Source organism: Lampris incognitus, chromosome 5, assembly GCF_029633865.1.
Source record: "Lampris incognitus isolate fLamInc1 chromosome 5, fLamInc1.hap2, whole genome shotgun sequence".
NCBI lineage: Eukaryota > Metazoa > Chordata > Actinopteri > Lampriformes > Lampridae > Lampris > Lampris incognitus.
The window spans coordinates 7,913,299-7,933,731 of NC_079215.1; the positions used below are offsets into that span (position 1 = coordinate 7,913,299).

At 49.7% G+C, this 20,433-nt stretch overlaps 1 protein-coding gene across 1 annotated transcript in view; it reads right to left on the reverse strand.

Moving 5' to 3' along the window:
* The window catches only part of cacna1ab (calcium channel, voltage-dependent, P/Q type, alpha 1A subunit, b), a 121,410-nt gene that overhangs the window by 14,393 nt on the left and 86,584 nt on the right, over positions 1-20,433 (reverse strand). Inside the window, exons 34-40 of the mRNA XM_056279719.1 lie at positions 15,503-15,568; positions 13,742-13,839; positions 12,439-12,589; positions 11,089-11,216; positions 8,577-8,673; positions 1,013-1,118; positions 355-462 (exon numbers count right to left, since the gene is read on the reverse strand). Of these exons, the coding sequence (XP_056135694.1) occupies positions 355-462; positions 1,013-1,118; positions 8,577-8,673; positions 11,089-11,216; positions 12,439-12,589; positions 13,742-13,839; positions 15,503-15,568 (754 nt within the window). The remainder of the gene's footprint in view (positions 1-354; positions 463-1,012; positions 1,119-8,576; positions 8,674-11,088; positions 11,217-12,438; positions 12,590-13,741; positions 13,840-15,502; positions 15,569-20,433) is intronic.

The following is a 20,433-nucleotide window of genomic DNA, read 5'->3' on the forward strand; positions in this document are numbered from 1 at the left end:
GTTTTGGTGGCCCGAGGGGGACCTACACAATATTCAGTAGGTAGTTTTAATGTTTTGGCTGACCGGTGTATGTGTGTGTGTAACAGGTATGTGTATGCCAGTGTGTATGTGTGCGTGCGTATGTTTATGCCATGACAACCTGATCAGGGAGTGCAAAGCGGTGAGTGACATCGGCTGGTAGAAGCTGTCCTCTTGGTGAGTTTGTGATCGGACACACACACACACACACACACACACACACACACACACACACACACACACACACACACACACACGCACACACACACACACACACACACTACACATTTAATACACACCTCTCACACCACTATGCTTTGTCTTCCTGCAACCTACCCTTGTGTGGCGTAACCAGAAGGTCAAGGGTCTTCTGTGACAGGTTTGGCCAAATCGCCATCATCTCTTTTCTCAGCTCCGCGTCCATCTGGTGCTTGTCGGCACCGCCTGGGTGGACAGGCCCGGTACCAGCAAGAGAACCCATGCACCACACCACAAACACATCAAACACACATGTGCAGTGAACACGCATACATAGCCGACAAAAATAAGTGTGCCAAAGAAAAAAAAACAAACAATTGTGCACACACGGACACACACACAAATGATGTTCAAGCCCGTGATGTAGGCACAGTGGCACGGTAATCCCCCAAAAACAGCCAGTCACGCATGTACACATTCACATAAACAAGAAAAGATGTTTTGTTAGTGTCAAGGTTTTTATCTCTTACCATTGTCTACTGTAGTAGAAAGAAGACAGGAAGACAGGAGGAAGGATGGACACATAGATGGAGAAACAGACAGACATGACATAATGATGGAGTGAACGATAGAGACAGAGAAAGATAGATGGAGAGACAGACAGAGGCAGATTCACATCTACAGACAAAGAAGAAGGGATAGGGTGACAGGAGAGGGACAGTCTCTCAAAATAGAGAGAAAAATGAAAAAATGGGGGAAAAAAAAAGGTGAGTCTTGAGACAGGTGACATCTGTACCCTTGGCGATCTTTATATCCAGCGCCGTTCTGATCAGCGCCATGAGGGTGGAGTTGAAATGCACCGTGTTGTCATCGGCGACCGGCAGGTCCATACGCAGTAGCCTCTGTGGAGAGCCAGTCAGGATGAGAGGATGAGAAAGGGGGCGTGTCCTATTAAGGCGTGTCTGAACCTCCAGGAAGGGAAAGGGGGAGAGGGCGGGTTTGAGAGAGCTCCATAGACAATAGCCAAGTTGCAGTAGGACCAGGTTCAGCCCCTCTCCTCAACATCACCGAGTCAGATTTGAGTTAATTCAAGGATAACGTGACGTTGACACAAGACCTCATCTCGTTCCTCTACCGTGTAGTCAATTTAGCTCGGTATGCCGGTCTGGGAAGTGAATTTACATTCGTGGCATCAAACTGAATTAATAAAAATTCCTCTTTGAGCACCTGATGAGAATCAAACTGTACATTGTAAAGCCTTTGTGTCTTTTTTAAAAAAAATTTCACTGTGTGTATGAAAGTAAAACGAATTTCAATATGGTCGTCCCTGCGTCTCCTGTTTGCCAGTGATACTCTACAAGACAGCACGGCTATCCAATGGGGGGGGGGGGGAGGCCATCTGCTGCTAAGCAACTGTGAGAGCCGAGAACCACAAGGAACAATCGGAGCCAAAATGGCGTCCGACCCAACCTGTGCCCATGTTCCCTAAATGTGTCAATGCAGTGGCGCATTCACACATCTTAGTTGTTACACACATATAAAAAGAAAGAAAATATGTATAGTTACACACACACCAACCCCCCACCCAACCCCTCTCCCACACCCGAACCCTCTACACACAATATTGTTGGCACGGACTGCAATTAAGTGCGCTTAATTGCAGTCGTTGGAAGACAGAATAGGTTGACTGGAGAACGGTAACAGTATCACTGGTGACATTCTGCCACTTCTAAGGAGACTGCAAATTTTTTTTTTCTTTCTCTAATTAACCAAGGCATCTGCTATAGAGCTCCCCCTACCTGTGTGGAGGTTCCCTATCTTTTTTTTTCTTTTTTTTTTTTATTTCTACACCAGGTAAACTCAATGGATGAACCTGTTGATAGAACAAAACAAGCTTTTGGGGGCCGCTTGCAGTTGCTATCCAAACCAGTTGATGTCCATTGGGTTTACCTACGAACATGAGCGTTGGGCACTCACAATGACAAGCGCTGACGTGAGATGGCGGTAAAGTGTGTTTGCTGTGTGTGTATGTGTTTTGTCCGAGTGTCGGGCATACCAAAACGAAAAAATAAATAAATAATGCGTGACAGGGCGTAGGGCAGCAGCCAACATCCACAGCGCTCTCAGCATGCAGGCCGGATGTCGTCCGTTAGCCATGCGACACAGACGCGAGGGGTGCATGCAACGCAACACAACAGACACCTGCAAAAAATGCCATCGACCCGGACACATGGATCATGCAGCATGCTTTTCACCTCGACCCTACCCATTCTTCCCATCCCAGTGAAACCCCCCCCCAACCCCACCCCCCCAACCCCTTCTCTCTCCTTATACCCATTTCACAATACAAGCAGCCGTGCATCCGCGCAAAGAGAGTATCCTCAGTCCGACTGGATTGATCTCAATGAATGATTCATGTTAATTTGGCTAGCTGCAATTTAAGATCACTGATTTGCAACCCTTAATTCAAAGCCAAATTTGGACAGCGATGGCAAGCCCTCTTGAGCGTTTCTGATTTTGACACAGTGGTTTTGTGTTATCAGGTCAAGATGTCTCTCAATGCCAAACGGGTGCAGTGTCTAAAGGGGGTGTCAAAGAGTTACAGAGGATTAGAATTGTGGCATTCGCTGAAAGAAGATTAAGAAAAAATTAAAATGGAAAAAAAAAAAGAAAAAAAAAGAAAAATCATTTATAAGATTAAAAAAAGTGATTGATGTTTTCTGTTTGGACCAACCAGATTTGGTGATGGTATAGGGTATAGAGGGAGGAACTAGTGAGGGGGGACACACAGTGAAGACAACGATAAATTGAGTTTTCCGCTTAGATTAAAAAAAAAAAAAAAGAGGGAAGAGGGTTTATATGAAGGGGAACGAGAGGGAGGAGGATTGTGACGATTCTGGAAGAGCAAAAGAATTAAGAGCGCGTGGTTTGATAAGCAAGAGAAAGAAAAAGACAGAATGTGAGAGGGCGTGTGCAAAATCTGAGAGCGAGAAAGAGAAAGAAGAGGGAAGAGCAAAGTACAGGATGGGGTAAAAAAAAAAAAAGGAAGAGGACTGTAAACGACACTAACATTAAATTCCCTGAGAAAAGGTCAAGTTCAAAACCAACTGTAATTCAGTACACATTTAATCATGTCTCCTGCCCGGTGGGAGGAAAGCCCAGACATTTGCTGCCGACAGTACTGACTGACGACTGGACATCTAGAAAGATCAAAGGTGTCTAACATTACCCCCTCTAACACATACAGACTTGGTTAGGCTTTTCTGACCTCAAAGTCATTGAGCAGACACACCCCAGAAAGTCTCCTCGATGAACAAATAAAAGTTTTACATGGCTGAGCAAATGTGAAGGGGCCGTCACTGGACAAAAGAAGGGTTGAAGAGAGGAGCAGGAAGTAAGACAGACACACAGGATAGAGAAGGGTGGGTGGTGGTAGACAGTCAAATAGTGAAGGTGCAGGTTTATGGAAAGGATGCAAAAACAGAAAGATGGACTACAAGGCTGAGCAAAGAAGCAGTGACAAGAGCCGGGGAGTGAGGAAATGGAGAGAAACAGAGAGAGGGAACGAGATAGAAAATGGGGAAAATGAGAGAAGAGTGAGAGTAGAAAAAAATTTTCTTGTTTGCAATGGTATGGACAGGGTGACGGATGAGATTAGGCAGGAGTCTCCGTAGATTATGATGTTTGCAGATGACATTGTGATCTATAGTGAGAGTAGGGTGCAGGTTCAGGAGAGCCTGGAGAGGTGGAGGTATGCACTGGAGAGAAGAGGAATGAAAGTCAGTAGGAGCAAGATGGAATACCTATGCGTGAATGAGAGGGAGGACAGTGGAATGGTGAGGATGCAAGGAGTAGAGGTGACGAAGGCGTATGACTTTAAATACTTGGGGTCAACTGTACAAAGTAATGGGGAGTGCAGAAGAGAGGTGAAGAAGAGAGTGCAGGCAGGGTGGAGTGGGTGGGGAAGAGTGTCAGGAGTGATTTGCGACAGAAGGGTACCAGCAAGTGTTAAAGGGAAGGTTTACAAGATGGTTGTGAGACCAGCTATGTTGTATGGTTTGGAGACAGTGGCACTGACGAAAAGACAGGAGGCGGATCTGGAGGTGGCAGAGATGAAGATGATAAGATTTTCATTGGGAGTGACGAAGAAGGACAGGATTAGCTTAGTATATTAGAGGGACAGCTCAGGTTGGACTGTTTGGAGACAAAGCAAGAGAGGCAAGATTGATAAGGTTTGGACATGTGTGGAGGAGAGATGCTGGGTATATTGGGAGAAGGATGCTGAATATGGAGCAGCCAGGGAAGAGGAGAAGAGGAAGGCCAAAGAGGAGGTTTATGGATGTGGTGAGGGAGGACATGCAGGTGGCTGGTGTGACAGAGGAAGATGCAGAGAACAGGAAGAGATGGAAACGGATGATCGCTGTGGCGACCCCTAACGGGAGCAGCTAAAAGTAGCAGTAGTAGTAGCAGTAGTAGTAGTGAGAGTAGAGGAAATAAAAAAGAAACAAATGGGAGACAAGGGTAGTCGTGATGAAAAACAAAAGATGAGCAAACCTGAGGAAAGATGGCAGGGATGAGAGAAGCAGCGACAGAGGGGGAAACCCAAAAAGGGGAATTTAGAGAGGCAGACTGTGGGGGGTGGGGTGGGGGGACAGACTAGAACTGAACGGGCAAAGTGAGGAGAGGTGGCGGAAAAGATGGGACGACGAGACAAAAAAAAAGAAGAAGATAAAATCGAGCAAAGAGCTCGACCAAAGTCTTTGCACCGCTCCACGGCACACGTGGTCGCCAAGAAACCAAAGAATTAAGAATTTCAAATGAGTCTTCGTGTATGAAAAAAAGCATCTTGGAAGAAGAAAGCACCAGGGCCACAACTTTACCTGCCCATTTTATTGAATTGTGTGTGTGTTTGTGCGCTGGGGGTGTGTGCGCTAAGGAGTCATCCACAGGAATAACAGAGACAGAGGTCTGAAGATTCACACTCTTGCCAATCCTTCTGTACCCGCATCGTAAGCATCTCATGTCTGGGTCACTGTAAGCAACACCGACGCATCGGTAGCGGGTAGACGCGTTCGTTGACAAGTGTGCTTCAGATTGTTTTGTGATTTTTTTGTCCTTCTTCTTTTATTTCTGTTTTGGAGCAAAGTCTCAATTTAATGGGTGAGTTTTGGCTTTTAGGATCCATACTTCTGTATGTGGTCCTGAATGATTTAAATACATGTTGGCTGCCCCGGGCATCCGCGGTGTTGCTGTCATTTTGAGGGGCAGATAATCATCCTCTCTCAGGGTCGCGGGGGATGCTGGAGTGTCCCAGCAGCCATTGGGCGGCAGGGGGGACGACACCCCGGATTTGTTGTTGTACATTTCAATAGTTTGCGGTTACTGCTTCACAATACAAGCGGGTGGAGGGGCTACTGTACAGTGACCCAGGGCAGCGCAAGGTGGAGGTGGACAGTTGGGGCTATGTGTGCTTTTAGGTGCATTGCTGCATGTGCGTCCGTGCAGGTTGCAGAAGGACCGGCAAAACATCCCTCCGTTCCCTTACTCCTGAGGCTTGACCAAAGAGAAATACGAAAAATAAATGGATAGGAAAAAAAAACTGACTATCACTTCACTATCACTTCACTCCAACACGAAGCCATCCCCCCCTCCCCGCGGTCGAGGAGGGGGGAGAGAAAGAGAGAGAGAATGATAGAGAGAGAGGGAGAGAACAGCGCTCAGCACCACCACTACAACCACCACTAACAGACGATAGGTAGGACACACTGCTGGGGGCAGGGATGGGGGTGGGGGGGTAGGAGGGAGTCGGGGGTGGTGGGCGAGGGAGGGAGAGTCAGGGTGAGGGGTGAGGGAAGAAACTTCCTTGCGGCACCAGATGGGCGGTGCGGTTACCTGCCCCGGCGATGGGGAGGCCAAAGAACGGAGGGGGATGAGGATGAGAGGAGGAAAAGGGAAGGAAAGGAGGGGGAGGGGGAAGGAGGAGCAAGGGGACGAGTCTACCTTATAGGCGACCCGGGCGGGACACCTTTTCCCGAGGCCTAGCGGCGGACACATGTGCCTTAGCATCTGATACATGTCTGTGTAACTGATCCTGCCGCTGGGGTGGCCGCACACACACACACACACACACACACACACATGAACACAATCACACACACACACATGCAAACAAGTACACACACACACACACACTCAGGACAGACAAACGGAGGTGGACAACGTGGAGACAGGAGGAACACGGGGGCAGAGAAGGGGGGTGGGGTCGGGGGTTAGACATATAGACAGAGGTGCGACGGGGGGGAGACACGAGAGGAGGTGAAGGAAAGAAACCGACAGAGGAAAAGAAACAGGGGGACAACAGGTAGACAGAGGTTATTGTTTTGACCGCTGTGGATACATGAGGTAAGAGATAAGGACAGAGAGAGAGAGACAAAGAGGGCAAGAGGAGGGGAGGGTGTAAGTGGCTCAGTTCTAGTTTGGCATGTTGTTAATTACGAGGCGGGGGGGGGGCGTCAGAGAGGAGGGGGGAGGTGTTGTTATTCGGTTGTAGTTAGTCGTCAGCTGAGACACCGTTCTATGCGAGGTGAAAAGGAGATTTGGGCTTTTCCAGCGGATTCGCCCTCTTCCGCCGCTCGGATAGAACTGGCAGCGGGGCTTCCAGCAGGCAAGGGAGAGCACCGCTGCAGAGATGCGTGGGGGGGTGAGTCGGGGGTGAGTCACGACGACAAGTCAATGCAGTCCGTTACTCTGGCACAGTCCACCGAGAACCTCTCAATGCGGCACCAAGCGGTGCCGTTTCTGCTGGGCGGTCCCAGCCTACGGCGAGCTTCCGGTGCTCGGCGCCCGCCGACTTCTGGAGTGCTTGAGCTTGCGCGCGAAAGAGCGCCGGTCTTTAAAACGGCAAACAAGCGTCTGTTTTAGCGCTGCTAAGCTAACGGAGAGGTGCCCAGTGGACACAGAGCCACATTACGTCTTAATGGCTTCCCCCACCCCGACAATGTAGGGTCAGGTACACGCACACTCACACACGTGCACGTGTGCGTGCATGCACACCCTCACGTGCACACACACTCACTCACACACATGTGCACGCATGGACACACACACACAAACACACACACACACACACACAAACACACACACACACACACTCTGGTCCCAGTAAGCCAGAGTCACTAACAGAGGGGTTTGGCCACGCCCCTTTGTTTTAAACAGTTATAAAGAAGGAGGAATAAACAAGCTTCTTGAAAACTTGGCATGATGTTAACCTTATTACACAAAATCCCCCCCCCCCCCTTTTTCTCCCAAATTGTATCAGGCCAATTACCCCAGTCTTCCGAGCCGTCCTGGTCGCTGTTCCACCCTCTCTGCCGATCCGGGGAGGGCTGCAGACTACCACGTCTCCTCCCATACATGTGGAGTCGCCAACCGCTTCTTTTCACCTGACAGTGAGGAGTTTCACCAGGGGGATGTAGCGCGTGGGAGGATCACGCTATTCCCCCCAGTTCCCCCTCTCCCCCTGAACAGGCGCCCCGACCGACCAGATGAGGCGCCAGTGCAGCGACCGGGACACATACCTGCACCCGGCTTCCCACCCGCAGACACAGCCAATCGTGTCCGTAGGGACGCCCGACCAAGCCGGAGGTAACACGGGGATTCGAACCAGCGGTCCCCCATGTCGGCAGGCAATGGAAAAGACCGCCACACCACCCGGACGCCCGAAAGTGTGGCCAAACCATCTGAGAAGGGTGACTCTGGCCGAAAGCAACCCCCAACCATTCCCGACCTCCACCCTGTACAAGAACAACGCACATGGCCGGATCGTATTCTGCCCCGGCAAAAGTGGATGGCGGGCAGAACAAAACAATCGTGGCCGACCCGAGTCTGCAGTCTGCTTTATCATACAGGTGTTAAAAACAAGGTGGACAGGTCCGTGTCTTTTTTTCTTCTAGCAACCAAGTAAGAAGACAATAAATAGCGAGTGCAGTGCACCACCTCATGCTTCACACGCCGCCACAGGTTGCGTGTGTGTGCGTGTGTGTGCGTGTGTGTGGAGGGTGTACGACAGTTTGTGCGTGTGTGCATCTCTGCATTGCCCCAAACATTCTCATTCTCATATCAGAATGCATATACAAGAGAAAACCTAACAAAATGTGGCTCGATGGTGAAATGAGATAAAAAAAAAAAATTAAAAAAAATGCAAATCCAAACAGAAACCAGAGAAGAAGAAAACAAGACTGAAGTATAAATGAATCTATATATATAAAAAAAAAAGGAGAGAAGAAGAGCGACATTCATTCCAGTTTCTTAAAGGCGAGCAGGTTGCGTTTAAGGTTGTGTTTTAGGGGTTGGGTCCAAACCTTGCAGGCCACCCTATGTGGGCATTTCTTGCCAAGGCCCAGGGGAGGGGAGATTACTCGCAATAAACTGTACATATCCTTATAATGTATGCGCCCGCTGCAAGAAAAATACAAGGGAGGGCAAGGTTAGGTAGCGGGGACACAGAGAATACAGACACAGAGAGAGAGAGAGAGAGAGAGAGAGAGAGAGAGAGAGGGGTGCAGAGGAAGAAAATTAAGCGGGAGGAAAATTTTGAGAGAAGAAAGGGAACGTCAGAGAAGTAGAGGTCAAGGAAGAACACAGAGGAGACGGGAGAAGAGGATGAGGATACGGTAGAAGAAGAGAGGAAGAAGAGTAAGAGGCACAGCCAGGTCACAACTAGGGCTGGGCGATATCGACAAAATTAAATATGATTTTTTTTGGGGGGGGGGGAGGGGGAGGGAGAGGGTCCCCCCCGGGTCCCCCCCCTTCCCCCCAATTGTACCCATCCCCACTCTTCCGAGCCGTCCCGGCCGCTGCTCCACCCCCTCTGCTGATCCGGGGAGGGCTGCAGACTACCACATGCCTCCTCCGATACATGTGGGGTCGTCAGCCGCTTCTTTTCACCCGACAGTGAGGAGTTTCACCGGGGGGATGTAGCGCGTGGGAGGATCACGCTATCCTCCCCCCCGAACGACCAGAGGGGGGCGCCAGTGCAGCGACCAGGACACATACCCGCATCCGGCTTCCCACCCGCAGACACGGCCAATTGTGTCTGTAGGGGACGCCCGACCAAGCCGGAGGTAACACGGGGATTCGAACTGGTGATCCCCGTGTTGGTAGGCAACGGAATAGACCGCTATGCCACCTGGACGCCCCTCATATCATGATGTTTTATGACTTAATACCTCGATATCGAAAACGTGAAAATTTGGGAATGATTATTGGTACTGGTGTTTCATAAGATATTTACATGCAAGAGAGGTCTGAGAAATGATCATTAGTAACGTGGACATATGATGACTAGTCAGGTAGAGGAAGTCACTCCATTTCACTCAGCTAAAACAATCTAGTAAGTTCCGAAAATGTCATCACTTCACTGCGGGGCAGCCTTTAAGACCAGGGAATGACAGCATCTGAGTTATATCACCATCACAATCCCAGACGATATCTAGTTTCATATCACAATTTCTGTATCTTATTGATGTATTGCCCAGCTCTAGGTCTCTCTCTCTCTCTCTCTCTCTCACACACACACACACACACACACACAAATCACTGGGAGGGAGAGGAGAAGAGGGAGGTTTCTAGTCATGTTACAACTTACAACCATGAAGCAGTTTTATATGAAACAGAAGATGGAGACAGAGAGAGAGAGAGAGAGATAGAGAGAGAGAGATAGAGAGAGAGCGGGTGTGTGAGAGAGAGCGACAGTGGGTGAGAGAGTGAGAAAGAGAGCAAGTGTGTGTGTAAGAGAGTGAGAGAGAAAGAGTGTGTGTGAGAAAGAGCGAGTGTGTGTGAGAGAGTGAGAGAGAGTGAGAAAGAGAGAGAGTGAGAGAGAATGAGAAAGAGCGAGTGTGTGTGAGAGAGTGAGAAAGAGCGAGTGTGTGTGAGAGTGAGAGAGAGTGAGAAAGAGCGAGTGTGTGTGTGAGAGTGAGAAAGAGCGAGTGTGTGTGAGAGAAAGTGAGAGAGAGTGAGAGAGAGTGAGTGTGTGTGAGAGTGAGAGAAAGAGAGCGAGTGTGTGTGAGAGAGTGAGAGAGAGTGAGAAAGAGCGAGTGTGTGTGAGAGAAAGTGAGAGAGAGTGAGAAAGAGCGAGTGTGTGTGAGAGAAAGTGAGCGAGTGAGAGAGAAAGAGTGTGTGTGAGAGAGAGAGTGAGAGCGAGTGAGAAAGCGAGTGTGTGTGTGACAGTGAGAGAGAAAGAGAGCAAGTGTGTGTGTGTGTGTGTGTGTGTGTGTGTGTGAGAGAGAGAGAGACAGAGAGACAGAGCGAGAGAGACAGCGAGTGAGAAAGCGAGTGTGTGTGTGACAGTGAGAGAGAGCGAGTGTGTGTGTGTGTGTGTGTGAGAGAGAGAGAGACAGAGAGACAGAGCGAGAGAGAGAGAGAGACAGGGATGCTGGGTAACTCCACAGTGACAGTCTAGTGTGAGCAACACCAGGCTGAACTGTGTCAGTCTCCACATGGACCTCAACACTTCCTGGCTGGGAACAAAACACATGTGGCACGTTTCCCCGGTGTGAGTGGGAGAGAAATTCAAGGGTTAGAATTGTTTTACATTCAATGAAAGATTCACAACAGTGTCTTCTAGTGTGTACGCAACAGATAAAGCATTTAAAACTACATTACTGTGGCATGTCATCGTGTCACTGTGTGCTACTTCTGAAGTTGTCTAACTGTGTGTGTGTGTTCACAGACATGATATTGTTGCTGTGTGTGGGTGCCTGTTAACATGAATGTGTGCAAATGTGTGTTCATACTTGTGTTTGTGTGTGTTTGTATGTGTGTTTATGTGTTTCTATCAGTGTGTGTGTGTGTGTGTGTGTGCGTGCCACTCACCAGGCTGCAGGGTCGTATTCAGCCCATATTCTTACATACTCGTCCAGGTGATGTGGCCCCAGGATGGAGGAGTCCCTGGTCAGGTACTCAAAGTTGTCCATGATGACAGCCACAAACAAATTCAGCATCTGGACCAGTTAAAGACACACACACTCTCACTACAGGTCTTCACCTCAGGCCTCGACTAATTGTCAGGGCATAAACATATTATGGTATGTACAGGAAGTGCAGTGTATACACATTAGAACGCAACCCAAAATATTAAGCATGTCGAACTTGTTCTAAGTATGTCATACAGTCTTTTTTTTTGGGGGGGGTTATCTCCCCTTTTCTCCCCAATTTACTTGGACAATTACCCCACTCTTCCGAGCCGCCCCGGTCGCTGCTCCACCCCCTCTACCGTTACATGTGGTGTCGCCAGCTGCTTCTTTTCACCTGACGGTCAGGAGTTTCACCAGAGGGATGTAGCGCGTGGGAGGATCGGGCTATTCCACCCAGTTCCTCCTCCGAACAGGCGCCCCGACCGACCAGAGGAGGCGCTAGTGCAGCGACCGGGACACACACCCACCCCCGGCTTCCCACCTGCAGACACTGCCAATTGTGTCTGTAGGGACGCACGACCGAGCTGGAGGTAACGCGGGGACTCGAACCGGCGATCCCCATGTTGGTAGGCAATGGAATAGACCGCTACGACACCCGGATGCCCCTTAAAAGAATAACTCGACAAAGCGCTTACCAGTCCATTAAAGGAGGTTAAGTTCTAATCAAATAAAATAATAAGAAGCACCACGCATTAAAAATATCACCACAAAAAAAATCAAATAAAGCTTTTTATTTTTTTTGGGGGGGGGGCACTTTTTGGGGTTTTTTTGGGGGGGCACTTTTTGCTTTAGTTGACAGGAAAATTTGGTGAGAGAAGGGAAGACACACAACAAATGTCGTTGGCCTGACTCACACCTTGGATGTTGCAGCGCGGTCTGATCCTGAGTCAGTGTGGTCGTGTTTAACAGAATCAGCCGCCATGTAGAAAGTGATGTAATGACGACACAGCCAGCATGAGCTCTGTGTGCGGGTCATGTCGGAGCCCAGGGGGCCCTCATTTAGGCCGTAAAGCAGAAAAAAACATAAATAAATCTATCTGGAGTTCTGGACCACGGAGACACTCTCCGTGTCCCGCTTTTGAAAGTTTTGCTTCCTCGCCCACTTGTCACAGTTAACCGTGAAGACCTTCGTCTAAGTTGTGCCGTGTGCTGAAACGCCGCTCGGCGAAATTTCTGTCGAAACTTAGTATGGCCCAGGTGGGGACTTGAACAGGTTAAAGGGAGATTCTGCATCTTTTTATTTCCTCACCAGGAAAGAACAGAGGAAGATGAAGGAAACAAAGTAAGTGTAGGCAAAGGTGCTGCCGCACTCGGGGTCCGTGTTCCCGGAGTCCGGGTCACATTCCTTACCGCCCAGGCACGCCAGCATGATGTCATGCCACGCTTCACCTGTGGCGCTCCTGCCGGGAGGGGAAAGCAGAGGGGGTAACGTTGGAGAATCAGTGCACACACATAAATATGGACACAGACTTAAAATACTCTCAACTGCCCACACGTTGGAATGTGTGTGGTTTGTGTGTGTGTGTGTGTATATATATATATATATATATATATATATATATGGAATGACCATTGATATATATTGAATATATGGAATGAACATTTGATAGACGATGTTCTTTGACCTATGTATATGATGAATGATTTATATTTATACAGTGAATGCATAATAATATTCATACTGAAAAATAATTCATATATACTGAGTCTACTACTACTACTACTTTTGGCTGCTCCCGTTAGGGGTCACCACAGCGGATCATCCGTTTCCATCTCTTCCTGTCCTCTGCCACACCAGCCATCTGCACGTCCTCCCTCACCACATCCATAAACCTCCTCTTTGGCCTTCCTCTTCTCCTCTTCCCTGGCAGCTCCATATTCAGCATCCTTCTCCCAGTATACCCAGCATCTCTCCTCCACACATGTCCAAACCATCTCAATCTTGCCTGTCTTCCTTTGATTTATATTATATATATATACTATTTGATTGATACTGAACGAAATGATATGTGTGTGAGTATATCTCAACACGGATACAGGAAAAAAGATTTTAATGCATAGCAGTACAGGCCTGTTTCCTGCATCTCGCACTCATCAGCTGCTAATGTTTTTTTCCACGAAGAATCATACAGTTACGTTGCCCAGCGTCACGCCCCTAATTTCGGTTGGACAGCGACCAAACACACACACATATTGTGTGTGTTTGTGTGTGTGTGTGTGTTTGTTTTATTTGCTAGACTAGAGGGAGTTGAGCTGGGAGCTGAAAAGAGTTCGTCAACCCAGTTTAAAACACCGTGCACATCTGACTGTTATTTTTGTTGTAGCTGCAGCACAAATGGTTTGACAAAGCGCTCATTTCCAACCCTAGCCACGACCTCACACACATGGTGTGAGAAGACTGTAAGACGCCACAGGGAGACAACGAGACGGAGAGGCAGAGACAGGGACAGGGGCAGTACAGATTCAGAAAAAGAGAGAAGATGGTACAACAGCAGTAGGACATGGAGAGAGAGAGAGAGAGAGAGAGAGAGAGAGTGAGAGAGAGGACTCACCTGAACAACAGCATGAGGGCCATGATGAAGGTTCGAAAGTTGTTATGCTCGTTGATGGCACTCTCTCCTTCCTCATCTAATGCCAGGTTTCCAAACAACTACACACACACACACACACACACACACACACACACACACACACACACACACACACACACACACACACACACACACACACACACACACAACATAAATGCATTTCTTTAGGAATGCAGAGTAGAAACTACAATATGTAAGCAGGGGTTTGCTGTTCTTGGCTTGTGTAAAAGGCACTTTTCGGGCATTGGTTGTGTTGGTCTTAAACTCTCATCCATCTTCATTCCTTTCCAGGATCAGCTGTCGTGAAAATACTGCATTTCCAGTTTCTCAGTTCTCACTCAGTTCAGCAGTACCAACCTAGACCAACACACTGTACAGTTCAGCGTGTCCCTCCTCTTTCAACCACTGACGATTATGTCATTTCCAGGGTTATGTCCATTTCCACGGTGGAGGCTTAGCCGAGTTATCAGCTGTTTAATTATACATTAATATTATCATATTATATTATAATGCATTGTATTATATAATTATACAGCTATCAGTCGATTTCTACACCTGAGCAGAAGTCTTGCCGTCAAGTCCTGAGCAGTGAGTTGCTGCAGGAAATAACAGTGGAAGCATGACCGAGTTGGACAGAAGCGCACAAAAGAAAATGTAAAAAAGGTCTATCACTGACTGTGGTGGGACAGTCTTTTCATAATGGAAGTTGTTTTCGGACACTCAGAATATTATGAGCCCTATTTTCACACAGGCGCACGGTGCAAAACGTGGACTTGTGTCGGTGAAGTGGTCTATAAACTACCAAATCAAAACTGAGTTGTTGTTTGTTTGGTTGTTTGACAAGATAGTTTTGCCATGAAAACCCATATTTTCGAGTTGTGTACTGTCGTGTCTGACTAGTAAGTTCACTTTTTCCAGGCAATTCTGCACTTACCCCACTCTTCTGAGCCGCCCCGTTCACTGCTCCACCCCCCCCAATCCGGGGAGGGCTGCAGACTACCACATGCCTCCTCCCATACATGTGGAGTCGCCAGCCGCTTCTTTTCACCTGACAGTGAGGAGTTTCACCAGGGGGACGTAGCGCGTGGGAGGATCACGCTATTCCCCCCTGTTCCCCCTCCCCCCTGAACAGGGGCCCCGACTGACCACAGGAGGCGCTGGTGCAGCGACCAGGGACACATACCCACATCCGGCTCCCCGTCAGCAGACACGGCCAATTGAGTCTGTGGGGACGCCCGACCAAGCCGGAGGTAACAGGGGGATTCGAACCGCCGATTGCCGTGTTGGTAGGCAACGGAATAGACCGCTACGCCACCTGGACGCCCAGCACACTACGAAGTTGACTGTGTTTTGTGCTGCAAGCTTTGATTCCTGAAAATAGGATCCAACAAGTCTGTTGGTGCTAAAAAAGAGCTCTTTTATTTGATGTGATCTGGTGAAGTTTGCAGCTTGGTGTGCAGCAGTTGGCTCATGCTAGTTTGTTCAATACTGAATCAATTTCACAATTTATTTAAAATTTAATCTAAAATTGCAATTTAAAATTTAAAATGTAATTTTAATTTTTAAAATTTAATTAAATTAAAATGTAATTTAATTTTAGATTAAAATGTAATTTAAAATTAAATGTATTTAAAAACCATTTAAAAGATTCTGCTACCCATCTCTGACTCCAAACGATAGGAAAATACGAGGGGGTAAAAGCTGATGGCTGGGAGAACTCACCTGCATGCCGATGATGGCGTAGATGAAGAAGAGCATGGCGATGAGCAGACATACGTATGGCAGAGCCTAGAATGGCGAGGGAGAATAACACAAATCTTACTCAAGGTTTACTCGGTAAATGGTTGGACGCACTTCCTCAAAATTTTCGTTTTTTGTGTTGCTAACCAAACGTTTATACATATCCAAAGTGCAATACCCACAGGTCATAGGTTGCACTCATAAAAAACTTGAGGTGTAGGAAAAATCCTCAATTTCACCAACTCCTTTTGGCTACCCTGTCGACACGCTACGGTTGTGGCCTAGTGGCCTTCATCAGAGCTTTACTCAAGGTTTGTTTGTAGATATATGTGGACATACCACAACACAGTACATGTGTGCTTGTACTGTATGTGGCGATATCACGGTCTCAAACTCAAGTGACTGTTAGATGTCTGTATGCACAAAAATATATTTGAAAATATACAAATATAAATATACATATATATTTATAAAATATAAATTATATATACGTATATAAAATATATAATATGTAAATAATTATATAAATATATCAAGTACATATATATATATAAAAATATATTATATAAATATATCAAGTATATTTATATAATATAAGTATATACAAATATATAAATAATTATATTGTGGCAGACACTAGGGGCTATGCCTCTCACCCAGCAGGGCTGTGAGCTGGGGGCGTGGTTTACGTTCCCGGGCTCTCTGGTGCAAGGTTGTTCCTGTTTCAGTTTGGTTTTTGGAGCTGAGGAATAAAGTTCAAACTCGCCTTCGTCTTCTGTGTTTTTCCTCATCCTGCCACAGTGGTGACCCCGAATTGAACATGTTTGGAGCAGAAGATGTGTGTGAATCCACTTCGGCCACGCCGCCCCAACTCTCACAGCCGGCCGTTCTCGCCGCGGCTGTGAAGCTCCCAAAGTTCTGGCAGAGCGACCCGGCCTCGTGGTTCCAGCATGTTGAGGCGCTGTTCCACCTGCGTGGAATCTCCGCGGACGACTCCAGATGCTATTTGGTCGTTGCTGCGCTTGACCAGCAGTCCACACGCCGGGCCATGCAGCTGTTGCGCGCCCCCCCGCAACACGATAAATACGTGGCCCTCAAACATCTTCTACTCCGGAGGTACAGCCTATCTGCCGCAGAGAGGGCAGATAGGATCCTTTCCCTATCCGGTTTGGGCGACGGGACGGCTGTGGATCTCACGGACAATATGCTGTCGCTGCTAGGCTCAGACGAAGGTGGGTTCCTTTTCCCGCACGTTTTCCTGCGCCAGCTCCCGTCTCCTGTGCACGAGGCTTTGGCTAACTCCCCGTGTCTGGCCGCTGGTGACTGCCGAGGTTTGGCTGAGGAGGCCGATCGGGTCCTGCTGGCTACCAGACGGTTCTCTGTGCAGAGTGTGGCATCGGAACCTCTGCAGCCGGCGTCGGAGGACGCGGACCCGGCAGTGGTGGCTGGAGTGACTGCCCAGAGACGGCGCGGGAGCGGCCTCTGTTTCTTCCACCAGCGGTTCGGCGGCAAGGCGAGGCGCTGTGTCCTTCCGTGCACGTTTGAGACGGCGGGAAACTCCAGGGCCAGCGCTCAGTAGTAGCTGTGGGCGCTGGCGGACGTAGTGAGCTGCTCTTCATTAAGGACTCAATGTCAGGAAGACGGTTTCTGGTGGACTCCGGCTCGCAAAAGAGCCTACTCCCTCCAGCTGGCACAGACATGTCAGCTGAAGGCGGCGGCCCACAGTTGAGTGCAGCTAACGGTTCGTCCATTGCAACGTTTGGCACAAGGTTGGTGACTGTTTGCTTCCACGGGCGCCATTTTGAGTGGGACTTTGTAGTGGCCGCCATTACTGTTCCTATTATCGGCACGGATTTTCTGTGTGCTAATGGTCTGCTGGTTGATGTTGCAAACCGCCGTTTAATTGATGCTGTGTCTTTCGCCACTGTTCCATGCGAGACAGGGGGAGCCGGGCCGTTAACACACGCTAACTTTTTAGCATCAGGTGATGTTTTTCAACGTTTGCTGGCGGATTTTCCATCGGTGACTACGCCTGCCTTGTCCACCGCGGTTACTAAACACGGGGTAGAACATTTCATTCCCACTCTGGGACCGCCAGTTTTCGCGTGTGCGCCTCGACGCAGTAAAATTGGCTACAGCTAAGGAGGAGTTCGCCATCATGGAGCGTCTGGGTATACGGAGGCGTTCCAACAGCCCGTGGGCCTCGCCGCTTCACATGGTGCCCAAGGCGGATGGGTCGTGGCAGCCATGCGGCGACTTTTGCCGCCTGAACAACGCCACCGCCAATGACCGCTATCCCATCCCACACATACAGGACTTTTCCATACGCCTGGCAGGTACCACTATTTTCTTTAAGGTGGACCTGGTGCGCGGCTATCATCAGGTTCCCGTGTGCGCAGAGGACGTGCCCAAGACCGCAGTGATCACCCCGTTTGGGCTTTCTGAGTTCATGCGCATCCCTTTTGGCTTGAAGGGGGCAGCGCAAACCTTTCAGAGGCTGATGGACTCGGCGTTGCGTGACCTTGCTTTCGTGTTCGTTTATCTCGACGACATATTAGTGGCCAGTCCGTCAGCTGAAGAGCACCTGGCGCACCTGAAACAGGTTTTCCGTCACCTGGACAAACAAGGCCTGATAGTCAACCCGGCCAAGTGTCAGTTTGGACTGCCGGTGATTGACTTCTTGGGTCACCGCATTTCGCCGCAAGGCGCAGTCCCGTTGCCTTCTAAGGTGCAAGTGGTGGAGGAATTTCCCCGCCCAGTCTCTGTTAAGGCATTGCAGGAATTCCTGGGCATGGTGAATTTCTATAACCGTTTCCTCCCTCGCACTGCCCACCTCCTTCAGCCACTTTACGAAGCCCTGCGGCTTAAGAAGGCTAACGACCCAGTCGACTGGACTCCCGAACGGGTCCAGGCCTTTGACGGAGCTAAGTGCGACCTGGCTAACGCTGCCCTCCACGCCCATCCCACACCCATGGCGTCCATAGCTTTAACAACCAACGTGTCTGACATAGCCGTGGGGGCTGTGGTTGAACAGCGTGTGGCGAATGCGTGGCAGCCACTCGCATTTTTTAGCTGCAAACTGCGAGATACCGAGTGCAAGTACAAACTGCGAGATAGCGAGCGCAAGTACAGCGTTTTTGACCGGCAGTTGCTGGCACTGCACCTTGCAACCCGGCATTTCCGCTTCCTGCTGGAGGGTCGCTCATTCACAGCTTATGTGGATCATAAACCGCGGACTTTCACCACGTCCAAGGTGACTGAGCTGTGGTCTGCTCGTCAGCAGCGCCACCTGGGGCCATCTCCGAGTTCACAACGGACATTCAGCATGTGGCCGGGAAGTCCAACCCTGTTGCTGATTATCTGTCGCGTGTGCTTGTGTGTCCTGTGCACCTCGGTGTGGATTTCTCCGCTATGGCTGCCGACCAGCCCAGCGACCCGGACGTCCTTGCCCTTAGGTCAACACGTACCGGCCTCAAACTAGGGGATGCTGTGATGCAGGAAGGCAGTCCTGCCCTCCTCTGCGATGTCTCCACCGGCCGCCCCCGCCCCGTTGTTCCAGTGGCCTGGCGCTGTCGAGTTTTCGAATCGATTCACTCCCTCTCGCACCCTGGAGTTCGGGCGTCGGTGAACTTGGTCGGTTCCAAGTTCGTCTGGCCTGGCCTCCGCAAGAACGTCAAGGGGTGGGCGGCTGCATGTGTGGCGTGCCAGTGCGCTAAGGTCCAACAGCACACTAAGTCGCCCTTTGAACTGTTTCCGATCCCGGCCAGACGTTTCGACCACGTGCATGTGGCCCTCTACCTTCTTCACAGGGTTTTACGCACCTGCTTACAATGGTAGATCGGACCACCAGGTGGCCAGAGGCTGTCCCTCTGTCCTCCACAACATCCTCGGACATTGCACGCGCGTTTCTTTCCTCCTGGGCGCCTGTTTCGGTACTCCGTCAGATATCACCTCAGACAGGGGCCCCCAGTTCGTGTCAGAGCTCTGGTCGGCACTTGCGCGATCCTTGGGTGTGCAGGTACACCGCACTACCGCGTATCACCCTCAGGCTAACGGCTCTCGGATGGTAACTGGGTGGATCGTTTACCTTGGGTTATGCTCGGGTTGCGTTCGGCTCCTAAGGAGGACCTCGACGCTTCGCCCGCTGAGCTGGTGCTCGTTCAGCCGCTCCGCGTCCCTGGGGAATTTTTGCATTGAAGTTCCACTCCTCGACCCCGTCCGGCTGTTTATCCTTTTTTGTCCGACAGCACTCGGGTTCCAGGCCCCGTTCACCACTGTTTTCCGGGGTCGTTCATGCCTGCGGAGCTCATGTCGGCTCGTTTTGTTTTTGTACGACATGATGCTCACCTCTCGCCCCTCCAACCCCCATACGATGGCCCATTTCGGGTTCTTGAGACGGGTCCTAAGGGTTTTGTGCTGGATATGGGTGGGCTTAGGGAGCGTGTCACGCTTGATAGGCTTAAACCGGCGCACAGGGTGGCAGGCGAAGTTGTGTTTCCGGCCCAGGTTCCCCAACGGGGTCGCCCTCCTTCCAGGACCCTGGCAGTGTCTTCACGGGTTCAGCATTCTGCTTCTCAGCCGGCATTGGACTGTGTTTCACCTACTGTTTTGGCTGAGGGACGGCGCAGCCGTTATGACAGGCTGCTTAAGCCTCAAGTGAGAAACTGATTTTCTTTCAAGGAGTCCCTTCTGGGTGTTCGGGGGGGGGGGGGGGCTGTGTGGCGGACACTAGGGGCTATGCCTCTCACCCAGCAGGGCTGTGAGCTGGGGGCGTGGTTTACGGTCCCGGGCTCTCTGATGCAGGGTTGTTCCTGTTTCAGTTTGGTTTTTGGAACTGAGGAATAAAGTTCAAACTCGCCTTCGTCTCCTGTGTTTGTCCTCATCCTGCCACAATATGTTAATAATTATATAAG